At 50.6% G+C, this 17,137-nt stretch overlaps 1 protein-coding gene across 2 annotated transcripts in view; it reads left to right on the top strand.

The window, feature by feature from the left end:
- The window catches only part of ITGA9 (integrin subunit alpha 9), a 309,655-nt gene that overhangs the window by 43,545 nt on the left and 248,973 nt on the right, over positions 1–17,137 (top strand). For both annotated transcript variants that reach the window (XM_037070767.1, XM_037070768.1), the window contains exons 5-6: positions 10,923–10,990; positions 16,186–16,315. In XM_037070767.1, coding sequence (XP_036926662.1) covers positions 10,923–10,990; positions 16,186–16,315 — 198 coding nt within the window. The remainder of the gene's footprint in view (positions 1–10,922; positions 10,991–16,185; positions 16,316–17,137) is intronic.

Raw genomic sequence — 17,137 nt, forward strand, 5'->3', positions numbered from 1 at the left:
AATAAATCAACAAACAACAAATGCTGGTGAGGACGCGGAGAAAGTGAATTCTAGTGCCCTCTCAGTGGGAGTGCAGACTGGTGCAGCCACTAGGAGGAACAGTGTGGAGGTTCCTCAAAAAACTAAAAGTAGAACTACCTTATGACCTGGGAGTTTCACATTTGGTATATATCTGAAGAAATTTAAAATGCTAATTCAAAAAAATATCTATTCCTGTGTTCATTGCAGCTTTATTTACAATAGCCAGGATACAGAAACAAGCCAATTACCAATGAGCAGATGACTGGCTAAAGAAGGGGTGCATCTATATCATGGAATATTACTCGGCCATAAAAAGAATGAAATCTTACCATGTGTGACAACACGGGTGGGTGTGGCGGGTACTATGCTGAGCAGATAAGTCAGAGTAAGACAAACACCATGTGAGTTTGCTTCTCTGTGGAGTCTAAAGAACCACAGGAGTGAATAAAAAAAACAGGTTTGTAGATTCAGAGAATGAACTGGAGCCTGCCAGAGGAGAATTGGCTGGGGGGTGGGGGCTGGGTGGAAAGGGTGAAGGGATGCAGAAGTACAGATTGGTACTTACAAAATAGCCATGGGGATGTAAAGTGCAACATGGGGAATATAGTCAATATTGTGATAACTGTGTGGGGTGCCAGGTGGGGACTAGAATTGCTGTGGGTGGGGGAGGCGCCCCTTCGTAAATTAGGTAATAGTCTGACAACTATGCTGAACACATGAAAGTAATATAAAATAATATTGAATGTCAAAAAAAGAGGACTTCCACCAAGATGGAGGCATAGGTAGAAACGCTGTGCCTTCTCCCACAACCAAGTTTGAATACAACAAAGGTTTGGAGAACAAAGACACGGCCAAAGAACAGAAAATTGAGTTATACAGAAGTCCAACAACAACGAACCGTTCAACCAGGTCGGTAAGAGGGGCGGAGCCAGCAGCGGAGCAGGGTCGAGCAGGACAGATCCCCGGATCTAGGCACGCAGGCAGCCCGGACACAGTCAGGGTGTGGGGCAGACTGACCTCGGTCCCACATTCGTGCACAGTGAGACGGACCACGCAGGCCCCAGGGGGCGAACCCAGTGGTGGAGGGCTGATGGTGGTGGCACACTCGCGTGCAGTGGAACAAAACGCGTGGGCCCCAGTGACAGTGGCAGCTGTGGCACCTGTGGCGGCGGCAGCAGGAGGCCTCCATTGCTCCTCTTTGACCCCGCCCCCACATACAGCCTCACAACCCAGCTACTGAGTTGCCCCACCCTGGTGAACACCTAGGGCTCTCATCCTCATATGTAACAGGCACGAACAGTCCAAAATATGGCTCAAGAAGAACTCAAAGCCCCAGAGCCCATAACTCTAAGCAAAAAAGAAATAGCAAACCTCTCAGATGCACAGTTCAAAATACTGGTGATCAGGATGCTCCCAGAAGTGGTTGATTATAGTCACAAATTAGAGGAACATATGAAGGCTAAACTCATTGAAATGAAGGGAAATGCACAGGAAACCAATAGTGATGAAAGGGAAACTGGGACTCAAATCAAGGGAGTGGACCAGAAGGAAGAAAAAAATGACCAAACAGAAAAGAATGAAGAAACAAGAATTCAAAAAAATGAGGAGAGGCTTAGGAACCTCCAGGACATCTTTAAACGTTCCAACATCCAGATTATAGGGGTACCAGAAGGGGAAAAGAAACAGCCATGAGTGGAAAACTTATTTGAACAAATAATAAAGGAGAACTTCCCCAGTCTGGCAAAGGAAATAGACTTCCAGGAAATCCAGGAAGCTCAGAGACTCCCAAAGAAGTTGGACCCAAGAAAGAACACACCAAGGCACATCATCATTACATTAGCCAAGATGAAAATGAAGGAGAGAATCCTAGAAGCAGCAAGAGATAAGGGGACAGTCACCTACAAAGGAGTACCCATCAGACTATCAGCAGATTTCTCAAAAGAGACCTTACAGGCAAGAAGGGGCTGGAAAGAAGTATTCCAAGTCATGAAATCCAAAGACCTACAGCCAAGATTGCTTTATCCAGCAAAACTTTCATTTAGAATGGAAGGACAGATAAAGTGCTTCTCAGATAAGGTCAAGTTCAAGGAGTTCATCATCACCAAGCCCTTATTATATGAAATGTTAAAGGGACTTATCTAAGAAAAAGAAGATGAAAAATATGAACAGTGAAAGGACAGCAAACTCATAGTTATTAACAACCACACCTAAAACAAAAGCAAACCAAGAGGACAGCTAGATCAGGAGTGGAACCATAGAAATGAAGAACACATGGAGGGTTAGCAACAGGGGAGTGGGAAGAGAAGTGGGGAGAAGGTACAGAAAATAGCATAGACAGTAGGTATAAAACAGGGGGGAGGGCAAGAATAGTAGGGGAAATATAGAATCTAAAGAACTGGAGACACGTGGTTATAAACTAAGGGGGGGAGAATGGTGGGGGAGGGAGTGTGCAGGGTGGAGGGGAATGAAGGGGGGAAATAGAACAACTGTAATGGTATAATCAATAAAATATGTTTAAAAAATTAAAAAAATAAAAGGAGGAAGAGAAAAAAAAAGAAATACGTGGTTAGTGGAGGAATTCGCTTTATATATTCATTTACTCCTTCCATTGTATATGTTTAATATTTATTAGTTCATGTAAAAATAATACACTGGATGCAGTTTCTGAATCAGGACCAGTGAAGGCAGAGGAAGACCCTGAGGCGAAGGGAGGAAGGGTAGCAGGGGGGACTGCCCTGCTCAGAGGAGGTGACCAAGCCTCTGGCCGTGGCTCTGGGGACTTAGGAAGCCTCACCAAGGCTTTTTCCTCGTGCCAAGAATTTTTATCTTGGGCACAAATATAGTCTGACCAATCGGTGGAGACCAGGACCCTGCAAGGACACACCTGGAAAGCTGATGAATGTTCTGTTGAGACCCTCCCCTAGGACCTTGCCTAAAAGCTCTACTCTTAAAAGCTCTTTGGATGGAGGACCCAGGCTGAGCCTTTCTCCTGCCCCTTTCCTTCCCCTCAGGCCTGTGACCTTTCCCTTTCTCTTTCCTAAGCTACAAGGGCCCTTCTTTGCCTCAGTAATTTGTTCCCTAAGCTTGCTTCTTCCACAGACCACTTCTGCCTCTCTGACTTTCTAAATCAGCCTCGCATGGCTGGGGCCTTGACTCTGAATTCTTTCTGGCCAGATCTCGAGTGCTGAGGTTGCCGAACCACAGTTCATTCTGACCCCACCAGCCTGACACCTGGTGTGTTCTTCCCACCAGCAACAAATGCATATACGACATGGTGGTTATCCATTCGTCCATCAGTGGAAAATTTATATTTTATTTTATTTTTTTTTATTTTTGTTAAACATCTTTTATTTTTTAAAATATATTTTATTTATTATACCATTACAGTTCTTCTATCCCCCTCTTCATTCCCCTCCACCCTGCACACCCCCCACCATTCCCCACTTTTAGTTTATTATGACCACGTGTCTCAAGTTCTTTAGAGTCTATGTTTCCCCTACTATTCTTGCCCTCCCCCCTATCTATTTTCTACCTACTGTCTATGCTATTTTCTGTACCTTCTCCCTGCTTCTCCTCCTCCCACTCCCCTGTTGCTGACCCTCCATGTGTTCTTCATTTCTATGGTTCCACTCCTGATCTAGCTGTCCTCTTGGTTTGCTTTTGTTTTAGGTGTGGTTGTTAATAACTGTGAGTTTGCTGTCTTTTCACTGTTCATATTTTTCATCTTCTTTTTCTTAGATAAGCCCCTTTAACATTTCATATAATAAGGGCTTGGTGCCTGGCTGGTGTAGCTCAGTGGATTGAGCACGGGCCTGTGAACCAGACGATTGCGGTTCGATTCCCAGTCAGGGCATATGCCTGGGTTGCAGGCCAGTTCCCTGCAGGGGCCAGTTCCCAGCAGGAGGTGCAGGAGAAGCAACCATACATTGATGTTTCCTCTTCCTCTCTCCTTCCCTTCCCCTCTAAAGATAAATAAAATATTTAAAAAAAAATAAGGGCTTGGTGAAGATGAACTCCTTGAACTTGACCTTATCTGAGAAGCACTTTATCTGTCCTTCCATTCTAAATGAAAGTTTTGCTGGATAAAGCAATCTTGGCTGTAGGTCTTTGGATTTCATGACTTGGAATACTTCTTTTCAGCCCCTTCTTGCCTGGAAGGTCTCTTTTGAGAAATCTGCTGATAGTCTGATGGGCACTCCTCTGTAGGTGACTGTCCCCTTATCTCTTGCTGCTTCTAGGATTCTCTCCTTCATTTTAATCTTGGCTAATGTAATGATGATGTGCCTTGGTGTGTTCCTCCTTGGGTCCAACTTCTTTGGGACTCTCTGAGCTTCCCGGATTTCCTGGAAGCCTATTTCCTTTGCCAGACTGGGAAAGTTCTCCTTTATTATTTGTTCAAATAAGTTTTCCACTCATGTCTGTTTCTTTTCCCCTTCTGGTACCCCTATAATCCGGGTGTTGGAACATTTAAAGATGTCCTGGAGGTTTGTAAGCCTCTCCTCATTTTTTTGAATTCTAATTTCTTCATTCTTTTCTGGTTGGATGTTTCGTTCTTCTTTCTGGTCCACGCCATTGATTTGAAGCTCGGTTTCCTTTCCATCACTATTGGTTTCCTGTGCATTTCCCTTCATTTCAATGAGTTTAGCCTTCATATGTTCCTCGAATTGTGACTATGATCAACCACTTCTGTGAGCATCCTGATCACCAGTATTTTGAACTGTGCATCTGAGAGGTTCGCTATTTCTTTTTTGCTTAGAGTTATGGGCTCTGGGGCTTTGAGTTCTTCTTGAGCCATATTTTGGACTGTTCGTGCCTGTTACATATGAGGATGAGAGCCCTAGGTGTTCACCAGGGTGGGGCAACTCAGTAGCTGGGTTGTGAGGCTGTATGTGGGGGCGGGGCCAAAGGAAAGCAATGGTGGTCTGGTCTGCTGCCCCCCGCCACCCAGGCCGTCCATCTGTCCCGCTGCATGCGAACGTGCGACTGCATTCAGCCCGCCACTTTGCACACTCACTGGGTTCGCCCGCTGTGGCCTGTGCGGTCTGCCTCACTGCTCACTACTCTTCTGGCCTATCTGAGGGCGAATATGTGGCCATGGTCAGCCTGCCCCGCACCCTCACTGGGTCCAAGCTGCTACCCCGGCTGCTTGGGCACCTGGGTTTGGGGGATCCTTCCTGCCTGACCCTGCTCCGCTGCTGGCTCCACCCCTCTTACCGGTCCTGGTTGAAGGGTTCGTTGTTGTTGGACTTGCATATAGTTCAATTTTCTGTTCTTTGGCTGCATCTTTGTTCTCCAAACCTTTGTTGTATTCAAACTTGGTTGTGGGAGAAGGCACAGTGTTTCTACCTATGCCTCCATCTTGGCGGAAGTCTCCGGAAAATTTATATTTTAAAGGGGAGGAATACTATTACTGGACATGCACTTTGGAAGCATGAAGTCGAGGTAGAAGCCAATGGGAAGTCTGGCGTCCTCTCCCTCTTTAATCCTGACTCGGGGTAATTAGCTGTGTGGCTTTAAATAAACCCCTTGCTGTCTCTGAGCAATAATGATTTTATCTGTAAAATGAATGGATAGGATTAGAATTATAGACATTCTCTGAAGATCATTTCCCCTCTTAAAGCCTCTTTTTCTCACTTAATTGTAAGTTTCTAGCTTTGTTGCAGTTTGCATTTAATGTTCACCATAGTTTACTTGTCAATTATTTTGATAAAATGCTGCCCCTTCCTCTCCAACCTAGCTATTTTGATCTTTTTTATTTTCCGTTTACACTGTGGTCCCTCACAACAGCTGGTGGTTTTTTTCTCTCTTTGGTTGTGTATGTTTAAGTGCCCTTTTTATCACTAGAGCCGCCCGCCCAATTCACTGCCTTCCGAGTTGTTGTTTAATTACCAGTTATTTAGTATTCATTCAGAAATTGGGCAACAAATCAAAAATAATTGAAGTCTGGAAAGCTGTTTTTTTAACCTGATATTTTATGTCATGGCTAAGCCAAGGAACTGTGTAAAAAATAATTTAAGAATTGGTGTGTTAAAAAGACCAGCTTTGAAAGATGAGACGTTTTTCAGATGGGTGGTAGGAAGAGAGATTCGTAGGAAGGCTGTATGTTACCCTGTATGTAAATCTTGATCTTTCCATGGGTTGGTTTCATCCCACCGGCGGCGTCTGGGAGGGGTGCAGGAAGTGACCCCGCCCAAGTTTATCCTTGAATCAATTAAAATTCATTACTGTAAGCTCCGCTTACTGAGTTGCGGATTGTGCACATTTGGAAGCTGGTATTTTTTCCTCTCTGAATTGCCTTCTGTTTAGACAGGGTTTAGAACATGGAGACATACAGCTTAATGAATCAAAGTGGCTGACGCAGGACCAGTCATTCAAACCTCGCCACCGCAACGAGACGGCCTGCCAGCTGGTTCGCAGCTCCTCCAAGTCCCGGCCAGGCCCCTACGCTCAACCGCGCCTTTTGCCTCCCAGGATCAGTTACCTCAATTTTATTTTATCCTCACCTGAGGGCATTTGTTTTTTCATAGCTTTTTAGAGAAGAAGGGGGAGAGAGAGAGGGCGGGAGAAGCATTGATGTGAGAGAGAAACACTGATTGGTTGCCTTCATGCATGTGCCCTGTCTGGGGATCAGACCCGCAAGCTGGGTATGTGCCCTGACGGGGAATTGAACCTGCGACCCTTTGGTTGGACGACACTCCAACCAACTGAGCCACACTGGCCAGGGCCGGTTCCCCCAAATTCAACAGCGTTAGAGTCACTGCTGTCATGACAAGCCGGATTCTCCCCTGCTGCTTGGAGGTGAACAAGTGTTTTGTTCCGTAGCGGCCACGTCCTTAGGGCATTTGGAGACAGAGTGGACATGCCCAGGAGCAGCCCACTGCGGGGCCCACAGCCTTTGTGTGCATGCAGGAAAAGATTCTTCCTGGGAACACAGAGAGACTAAAGGGCCCACTCCACCCTCCACCCCTCACTTCCTGGACTTCTCAATGGAGGGAGGGCGTGAGACGTGGCGGGGCTCCTGGGGACGCAGTGCCTGTGCAGCCCCTTGTGTCTAAGCCCACCGCCCTTCTCGTAGTTGTCGGGGGAGAGGCCTTCCTGCCTGCTGCAGTCCAGGCAGGCAGAACCGAGGGTTTCAGGATGTGGGTACAGCTCATAGGGGGAGGCCTACCGCACCCAGATAGATCCTGGGCTTGCATGTGGACACGTAGAAAGTGGGTCCGGGAGAAACCTCAGCCTGGTCTCTTTTACAAGGAAGAATCAGGTCGAAGCACCTGTGGTATCTTCAACTCGCAGAAATAGCACTGAAAGGAGCAGAAACAGCTGGAGTGTGCAGTGACCCTTGGGAAAGTCCCCGTAGCCTGGGCTCTAACAGTCACCGTGGTACCCTGCGGTGCTGGTTTACCTGTGTGTGGCCTTGTTCCCTTTACCGAGTGCTTTCTGAGATCGCTTCTCACTCACCCAGGACCACTGACGCTCCGGCAGGCCAGCACAGTGTGATTTTTAAAAATTGCAGTGGAGCAGGCAGGGCTGGGCACAGAACGTGGAGCTTGGGCAGCCCTGCTTGCACAGTGTCGCGGCCTCTCAGGGTGTGATTGGTCAGGAGCAGCTCTGACGTCTTCTGTGAAGGCTGCTCACACCAGTGGAGGGGTTTGGCTTGAGAGGACGAGCGCGTTGCATAAGGAGGGATGGATTGGACCTAGGCGTGGCATCTTCGTGGGCCTGCATCTCCTGGCTGGGCCATCCCATGTGTGGCTCAGTGAGTCCTCTTGCATTTTGGGGGACAGTCAGTGAATGGTCATGGCTTGGGGATGGGCAGCGATTGAAGAACTGAGTCTGAATAACCCCCTGAGGCCCAAGGTGGGGACGAAATTGCCCGAAGTAGGCTCAGACGATCTAGGTTTGGAGAGCCCGGAAAATTCCATCCTGTGGGTGCTCGCTCTGGTCGCACCCACCATCATCCTTGGCCTGTGGGGCTAGTGGTGGCACCAGGTGGAGAACCCAGGGTTCCTGGCACCCAGAACACAATTCCTTTTCAATCAGGGCTGTGGGGGAGCGCAGGGAGCAGCCTGCCAGGTTGAGAGAGAGAAGAAGGCAGGGTTGGAAGTTGGGGAGACAAAGGTCCAAAACAAAGCAGGTTGGGGAGTGTTCCGGTACTTAGAGGCAGGAGGGATGTGCCCGGGCCTCTTACATTTCCACCTGGGCCTTGGGTCCTTGCGCTGGATAGCATGCGTGCACACCTTTTCTCAGCACACACAGGTACCTGGCCCAGGGCTGGTGGTGGGGGCACTGAGATGCGTGAACTCATCTTTGTGTTGAATGAACATATTCTGTGATGGGGGGAGGGCTTCATGAACCTTCACCTGCCAGGGCACCTTGACAGAGAAGCAGAGGAGGGCTATGCAAGGCTCTATAATGCAGGGGATGGGTCCTATTCTAAGGAAAGGGGTTAATCACAGAGTCCCAGAGGATTCTGGGAGGTTGGAACATTGCCTGTCCTCTAATTGGGAGTCAGGAGCCCCCCAAGATTTGACTCCTTGCTTTAGAGCATCCAGAGAAGGCAGTTACAGAATCTGCGGCTTCAGAGGCATTTCACTCAGTGGGATGGTGCCTGCTTTCTGTGTGACCCCAGCCCTCAGACCTCTGATGAGGCGGGTCCCCATCGGGAAGCCAGGAGCTGGCCTTGACGGTGCCTCAGTGCCGGCTGAGGCACAGCTGATGGCAGAAGGACTTCGCTTTGCAGGCCTATCATCTGGGGCCTCGAGTGGGGTCCTCCCAGCTCCCAGTGTGGCTGTGGCCACCCCAGAAACCCTGGGTCCTGCTCCTGGCGCCCAGTTTCAGGGTGAGGTGGAGAAGAGTGTGAAGTTTCTTACCTACTATTTTTTAGTGTCTGTCCCACAAGAGACCTTGAGACCTGTTTCTTCTTTAAAACATGAAAGATTCCCGCATAATGTCTGTTCATGTCTTAAATTTATGAGGCTGAGCTGGAGCGCCATACTATATTGTTCATTTGCCTTGCAGGTATCTGACTGCCCTTTCTGTGTTTCATTTGTTGGGGAGTTAGAGATGGGTGTTTAGTCCCCAGAGTGGGCGGGTGGATGTGCTTCTTCGTGACCTCCCACGTTTAATATAACTTCAGGTTGAAACGTTTTGATCCTTGTTGCCATTGCACGACATGGTTCAGGGTGATTATTAATTTTTATTGTTTCTGGCCGTCATGCAGTTCGTTTGACGCAGGATCTGTCAGGGACCTTCTCAGAGGCCCGCTGCCAGCCCCGGTGCGAGAGAACTGTGCAGAGATCAAGTGAGGTCCGTGTGCCCTGGGCGGCCTTCCGGCAGGCCTGTGAATCCTCCTCGGGGCCTCTGGCCAGGCCGGGAGGGGCTGCGCTAGCCCTCTGCAGGGCGGAGGAGGAACCCACTTGACATTCCGTTGTAATTTAGCAGCCGGCTAATGGCCACTTACTGGAAAATGTTACCAGGCTCTGCGGTCAGTGTTGTTAGAAACTGAATTACTCTGGATGTCTCCCCAGGGCCTTTCCCCCTTCCCTTCCAGCAGACGCTGGGGTCTGCAGGAAGTGCCACTGTGTTGCAATCACCACTTCATAGTTCCTTTGTATTGTTTTTTTTTGGTTTGTTTCAAATTTGAGGATATTGTGTCGTTGAGTATAAAAGTTTCAAAATTAAGCACATTGCTTTTAAGGTAGGATAGACTTGTCAGGAGCCCAAGGGGTGATGATGGGGTGGGGAGGGTGTCCCTGGGTTATTTTGCAGGGTAGCCCCTCCCTGGAGGTGTCCAGGGGTAGCTGTGAACCAGCTCCCAGTGGTGTCCGTTTCACGTGTAATTAATCTGACTCACCCGAGCTGAACATCTTTCTATCTCCATGTCTCTACACAAGCAGTGATTTCAGGTGATGTGAAATCATTCACTTTGCCAAACCTTGGATGGGACACAGAGATGAAAGACTGTGGACTCTTGAGTCTGCCGAGCTTGGGGTAGAATTTGGGCTTTGCCATTTACTAGCTGTGTGACCTCGGACAGTTCACGTAACCTCTCTGAGCCTCAGGAGTTTTACCTGTTAATTCTAGGGATGAGGGATGCGTGCTATGGTGTGAGTCGACACGTCTAACACAGTGCCAGGACCGTGCTACACACTTTTCCTTGAGAACTTAAAGAGGCAGCAACACAGGGCCCCCTTTGTCAGGGTGGAGTGTTGGGAACTGAGGGAGTGGTAAAAGGAAGAGCTTATACTTTTTCCCTCCCCTCTTCTTTTTCTTGACCTGGAGAGACCCTCCCCTTTTTCTTGTGTGAGACAGGAAGACGAAGGTCAGTGTATAGCGTCACCTATGCCATCAGTGGTGGTGCGAGGGCAGGTGTGTGAGTCCCCTCTTCCTGCAGCGCCCCCCGCCTGGGCTCTCCTGGCTGGTTTCTGGTCAGATGCTATTGCAGCCAACATATTGCTTCCAGCTGCATGGAGTGTCTTTCTGGAGGCTTGGCTGTTTTCCAGGGGGACTCCGCTCTGGGAGGGCCACATCTTCCCATTTCCAGGCCACGTTTTCAGCTACTCCTTCCTACTGGGGCTCTCCATCCATTCCAAAGTCAATGACATCGTTGTCACCAGCCTCCCACTTAGTGCCCACGGCGGCTGCTGCTCTTTCCCTATGTGCACGTGGAGGCTGCACTTGGCAGACTCGCTACCTGATGGCACCAGAGCCTGGATGTTTGAGGTCTGGTGGGTCCCTGAGACTTTCCTCCCGTGCCCCAGTCTCGAAGGCGTCCCAGGGCCCACCCTGTGGCCCTGCCTGTGGCAGCACTCGGGGAAGTGGCCGGCGCCTGGCTGCCCCCCACACAACGGGCGCACACTGACGGGGCTGTGGTTTTTCTCTCTCCTCCCCTCCCCCTCCAGAGTATAAGAAGAAGTACGGAGAAGAACACGGCTCCTGCCAGGCGGGGATAGCGGGCTTCTTCACCGAGGTGGGTGTCATCCCCATCCTGAGACTATGACACGTGCACTTCTGTTTGCTTCTAGCACTTTGATAGATTAAAAAAATGTTTATCTTGAACGCCTCTCGGATTTATTTTTGCAGACACCATGTGGTGGAAATGAACTAACTCCATTTTCCTAAACGCATGGTTGCTTGTTCTGATGCTGTGAGCTAAACAGTGTTTCCTGTCCCCACCAATTGAAATACCGTCCTGCCACATGCCCAGGGTACTCTCTTCTTCCATCCCGGCAAGCGTTTAGATTGTGAAACTTCTCCGTCTGTCCCTCCTCCAGTAAGGCCTAGTGAAATGTGACTCAGCCCAGTAGGCGACAGGGACCCAGTGTAAGTTCACGAGCAGGTGAACATGGGGCATGGCCGTGTGGTGAGAGGCTGTGGGCCAGGTGTGCCCAGGTGTTTGGAAGTGGGAGGGGTCTGGAGGGAGGCCAGGTAGGGGCTGTGATGGGGTCCAGCCCCAAAGCAACAGTGCAGGTTAGGGAGACCCTTTAGGAGTGAAAGTGATGTGGGCAGTTGGAGAACAGGGAGGCAGTGTCGGGGAGGGGGTGGGCAGAGGACGGTGGGGAAGGGAAGGAGGTTTTGAGCCAGGGTTCTGGAACATGGCACTGCCAGTGGGAAGGGGGCCCGCCTCGAGAAGACTCACTGGGACAGGAAAACTGAGGGGTCTGCTTTGGACCCTCATTGTGTGAGGTGAGGAGATAGGACACTCACGGGTGTTTTTAGAGGATGTTTGAAAGTAGGAACCGGAAACCAGGCCGAGTGAGGAACTTCGATTCGGCCAATGCTAGTAGCTCTCTGGGGGGCCCGGGTATGCTTAGCACGGAGGCAGAAGGGGGCGTCTGGGAGAGAAAAAGTAGACTCATTGCAGAAATGGGAACTCATCAGAGGTGCTGAGGAAGCGCAAGGGAGAGGCAGAGTCCCTGGGGAGGGGGTGTCACTGTGATCTCATCAGCCAGAAAGTCAGGGAGGGCGAGGGCATTGGGGCTGGGCAGGAGGGCTCAGCAGGGGAGTGGGAAGGGCAGGGGTGTGGAGGGGAAACCCAGGTGGCTGTGCCAGTTCCAGGTGACCATGGGGACCAGAGGCCTTGCTACAACTCCAGCCTCTGGGGTCCAGAGCCAGAAGGAAACACCGTGGTGCAAACCGCAGGGGGCCTCTTCCGGGCAGTGTGGGGCGGGGACTGTGGGGGCACAGGCCTTTGACCCAGTCACTCTGTCTCCTGGCCACTCTGGGCCTTGGCCTCTGCTGCAGTTCCCAGGCTTTTGGCCTTTCTGAGTAGAAGGTCTTTGAACTCTCTGCCGCCCTCATTTCTGGAACTTCAGCTGTTGGAGGCCAAGCAGGAAATGTGGTTGAAGGGGTCAAACAGCGCTGCCCCCTCCTCTGCCCTCCTGCTGACCCCGTCCCTTGCCATGAGCTGGGCCGTCCCTGCACAGGGCAGGCAGCTGCCTCCTCAGCTGGACATGCTTCTGTGGCCTCTGGACATGGCCCTGTTTTCCTGATACACTGTGGGCAGGGTGTCCAACCTTTTGGCATCTCCGGGCCTCACTGGAAGAAGAAGAGTTGTCTTGGGTCACAGATTAAATACATTAGGACACATAATCACACACAAAAAATCGCACAATGTTTTAAGTAAATTTACGATTTCGTGTTGGGCTGTGTTCACAGCCAGCCTGGGCTGCATGCGGCCTGTGGGCCGTGGGAGTCTAGCCCAAAGTGCCTGCTGGGCCTGGATCTGGGTGCCGGGAATCATCAAATCTGTGTGAGTTACTGACACCACGGGAGTTTTAGCTGGTGATTGAAGATAAGGGGGGGGAGGGGTTCTGGGAATTTCATTTATGTTTGTAGCTTAAGGTAACAGAGGTGATGGATACTTCTAAGCAGCAAGAAAAGACATGGACCAACCCTGCGAGCTTTGGAGCCTCCCCCCCCGCCCCTGCCTCCCCACATGAAAGCTTGGGGACAGACTTCCATTGCAGGTCCCCAGCATTTTTCTACCCTCCAGCCCCTGCCACCTCGCAGGGTGCAGGTCTGGGCCGGGGGAGGTGACGCCCCAGGCTTCTCTCAGCACAACCGGGGGATCCCCCTGTTCCTCTGGAGGGTCTGCTAGTAAAGGCCCGCACTATTTATGGGTGGTGCTCTGCACGTTGCTGCAGTTGCTGGTGGCCCTGGCTTCGTGGAGAAGCTTGCATTTCTGTGTATGACATTTGTGCTGGCTGTTCCTGGGTGCTGGGGAGCTGAGCGTGGGCAACATTTTCTGGCACTCGTGGACAATGCCAAAAGGTACAGGTATTGCACTCATTGAATGGAAAAAGCCAAACACGAGGGACTTCTAGAGAGACAGACACTTCTTCCCTCCTCCTGCCAGCACCCCTCCCTGGGCCCAGGGTCTCAGGGTTGGCCTCAGTTTATGCAGTTTGAATCAAAGGGCCATGGAGCCTGAGCAGAGGAGGAAAAAGAAAAGAGCTGTTGGTTTTAAAAGGCTTTAGAGGAAAGGGATTACCTTGTCTTATTCTCCCTGTGATGTTTGGGAGAGGACGGGCGGGGAGCATCTCTCAACATTTATCCTGGATTAATCTAAATCCAAAAGCAGCCTGGTGTGGTAATGCTCAAAGCTTTGGCTTAGAAGGGCGGCAGGTGGAGAAAGTCCCATGCTGTGAACAGGACAGGCCCTGAGGATGTTGAGTGTTCTTTGGTACCCTTTGTACTTGGACACTGACTGCAGGTTCCTTTTGGAGGTCAAGGCCAAGGAAAGTCCCTTCCGGTGAACAGATCATCTGTGTTTCCCAGGCCCTTTTCTTTTACAGAACACGTGAGTGTGAGGGGAAGGCGTGAAGGTGTGAGTGGCTGCATTGCCCTTAGGTTTCTGGTCAAGAGTCCTGAGCAGAGGAAGTGATTCGTTTTTATCGAACAGCGGGCTGTCTCTGAGAGTGTGCAGCTCACCATCAATCCTTCAGGGTGGGCAGGGTCTCAGAGCCTTCACATGGAGTATTCACGGTTCACACTGTCCTGAATTACTGTCAAGAGCAAACCATCCAGGCAGAGACCTGGTGGCTTCCGTCTGCGCTCACACCCTACACTTCTCACGCAGGTGCTTCCCCGGCGGACCTCCCAACACGTGGTGGTCCCGGCTTTATTGCCCTGCTGCCCCCGCCGCTCTCCCGCCCGCACCCTCTAGCTTTGCTCTCTCATTTTCTCTTCTGACGCTTCTGGCTTCGTCAGACATTTGCACCCCGAGAATTCTGTGTGGCTTCATGAATTGTCAACAGAAATTCAGAATTTTTGTGGCAGGATCTGGCCGCCAGGGGCCTGTCGGAAACCAGCAGCTTCTGGCAGTGGTGAGAGGCCAGCTCTGTGGAGAAGGGACAGCCTGGACGGATCTTTCCGAAACGTGACCGTGTGGGGACTCGGAAGTCCAAGGGAGATAAGGAGAGGCCACCTGCACAGTGGCCTTGCCGCCACAAGCCCAGATGGCCTGCCCATTGGGGCTTTCACACAGCTGAGGGAGTTCCTCTTGCAATTGTCTTTATTCTGATGCTTTTCAATAGAGTTTTTCCAAGACATTTTGTACATTTCCACGTTGGCTTACCTCGGGGATGTCATACAAAGACACTTTGTTATCTGTGTGTCTGGTATATAAGCTTCCATATGTAGTAATAGTCGGTCCTTCATTTCGCTGGGTGAAAAGTGAGTGATTTTGTTAGGGAAATAATTTTTGTTATTTCTTATTGCAGTGTAGATACTTGGGAAAATACAGACAGTAAAAAAGAAAGAATTCCCTGTCGGGAAAGGAAGGCATCAAAGCCTCAGCCAGGGCGCCCACGGGCACAAGGGCGCAGCAGATGCTGAGCTTCCCCTTGGCCCCTCACAGCCTCCTTGTGACGTGGGCTCTGTTTCAGCGCCTGTTCAGAATCCTCGCAGGAACACGTGTTGCATTTTTGGAGATGACTTCATTGCCAGTGGTGCACCATTGTTCTCGAAATTTGAGAAAACCAGAGAAAATACACTCTAGGCATAAAAAGATTCCCCAAATCCTATCACCCAGGGGAAAAAAACCACGCATATTTTGGGGCTTAGCTTTTTGGTCTTTGTCAGTCTGTTTGTGTACATTTCTTTTCTTTTACCAAAACGCTGTCGCCACATGGATGTTGCGTACTGCAGCCTTTTAAATGCGAGAACCCTTTGTGACTCGGTGCCGGTCGGCAGTATTTTTACCGCTACAGAATTTCGTTCAGCGAAGGTACCATGACCTGGAATCCCTCTGATGGGATGTCTCAGCCATTTCCGACTTCTCTCCCACAATTGGGCGTCTCCTTGTGGGTAAGGTCACACAGATACCTGTGCCGCCCTCCTTGGGTGACTGAATCACTCCGAGAACTAGAATTAGCACCAGCAGGTCCCTGGATGGCTTCGTAGCGCAGCCAAGCTCTCGGGCTTGTTGAGGACGCAGGCCCATCGGCCCCGCATCGAAGTGCCGGAGACAGCTGTGTCTCTGTGTTCCGGGGTCTGTTTTCAATAGCAGTGCTGTCTCCGGTCTCTCCTCTTCCCAGTCCACGTCCTTCCCTTAGGGGCCTCTCTGCTCCCTTGATGTTGTTGTTCTGAGCTTGCTGTGGGCGGTTGTGGCCAGAAAACCTAGCTGTAGAACCGTTTCTACGGAGAGAGTCCTGAGTGCGCCCTGGAGGGTTAGTGCATGCTTTCTGCAGAGCTGGTTTGGCCCCCTTTCCCTCGAGCACCGTAGCGGGCAGGTGGGGTTGCCGGAGGGCGGGGCTGGAGGCCAGGCCGGGTAAGGTGGTGGTGCCTTTTCACGAGCCTGTTTCCCTGGGATTCGGCGATTTAGGACAATGCCAAGTCTTTGCCATGTCCTTGTTTGATCCTGGTGGGAAAGTGAGGCAGCCTCATCTGGAGATAGTGTAGGGACCTGGCATGTGACCTGTCAACTTGCTTAGTCACCTTGGCCTTTATTCTGAACAACCTGATGTGTGTGTAAGAGACTCCATAATGCCCGGGACTCTGGTGACCTGTTGAATATCTTGTGTATTGTGCAGCTGGAGAAAGTCCTTGGCGAGGTATCTTTCACTCACCTGAGAGTTCCTCTCTGTGATGGCGGTTCTCACCTCTCTGCCTGCTTCCCCCTTCAGCTTTTCGTCTCCTCACCGCTGGGTTTCTCTCTGGCAGGAGCTGGTGGTGATGGGCGCGCCGGGGTCCTTTTACTGGGCCGGGACAGTCAAAGTGCTGAACCTGACGGACAACACCTACTTCAAACTGAACGACGAGACGATCATGAACAGGCGATACACGTACCTGGGTGAGTAGCTTGGCGGGGGGCGGGGGGGGGGGTAGGGGGGCGGGGCACAGGTAAGAGGGGAGATGGGAGCGACGGCCATGAGGTTCAGCAACTGTTACTTTACCGGTGGGAAGAAGAACTTGTTGGCTTTTACATTTATTCTGATGAGTTAACAATTGTACTCAGGGTACCTGGACGTCAATCCCCACAGGTGGAGGAGCACAAAGCAGGGAACTGAATGAAAAAACTGGGATTTAATTAAAAAGCTGACGGTTGAACCTCCAGGGAAGCACATGTTTTATTTTCGTATGTTAGCACTTCCTCGTGTTCAGATGATTGGGTACAGAATGAGAGCAACCGTACCCTGGTTTCGCGCCGCGTTCCTTCGAGGGAGGTCTCTGCTTCCCGGTCAGCGCGGGGGTGGCAAGTAGAAACAGTAAGAACCAGATATTATCATGAGGGATGGCAGCCTAATGCTGGAGCTTAATGAAAGGCTCAGAAAAATTTCTCCTCTTTTTAACCCTCTAGAAAGAACGCAGGCATGATTTAAGTTAGCAGCCGGCAGACCAGAACGGCGCGGAGGCAGGACCATGCCTGTTTGAAAACAGGGCTAGTCTGTCTTCGGCTGTGTGCACGGGCATTTTACATGGCTTTGCTTTACTTCACGGCCTAAGTGCTGTAATCCTGGGCTGAAAACGAAGCTAAATTTAGGCAGGCCCAACAGTGAGAAAACAATGCTCTTTCACACATGTCACCTATAACTTAAATCTGGGGGCGTCCCGGCCTTTTTCATAGAGATTCAGTTGTGAGATGGCAGTAGGGATTCACAGACCTGCCTTTCCC

The sequence above is a fragment of the Sturnira hondurensis genome, unplaced genomic scaffold, assembly GCF_014824575.4.
Source record: "Sturnira hondurensis isolate 20B ecotype Veracruz unplaced genomic scaffold, ASM1482457v3 Scaffold0019006, whole genome shotgun sequence".
Lineage (NCBI taxonomy): Eukaryota > Metazoa > Chordata > Mammalia > Chiroptera > Phyllostomidae > Sturnira > Sturnira hondurensis.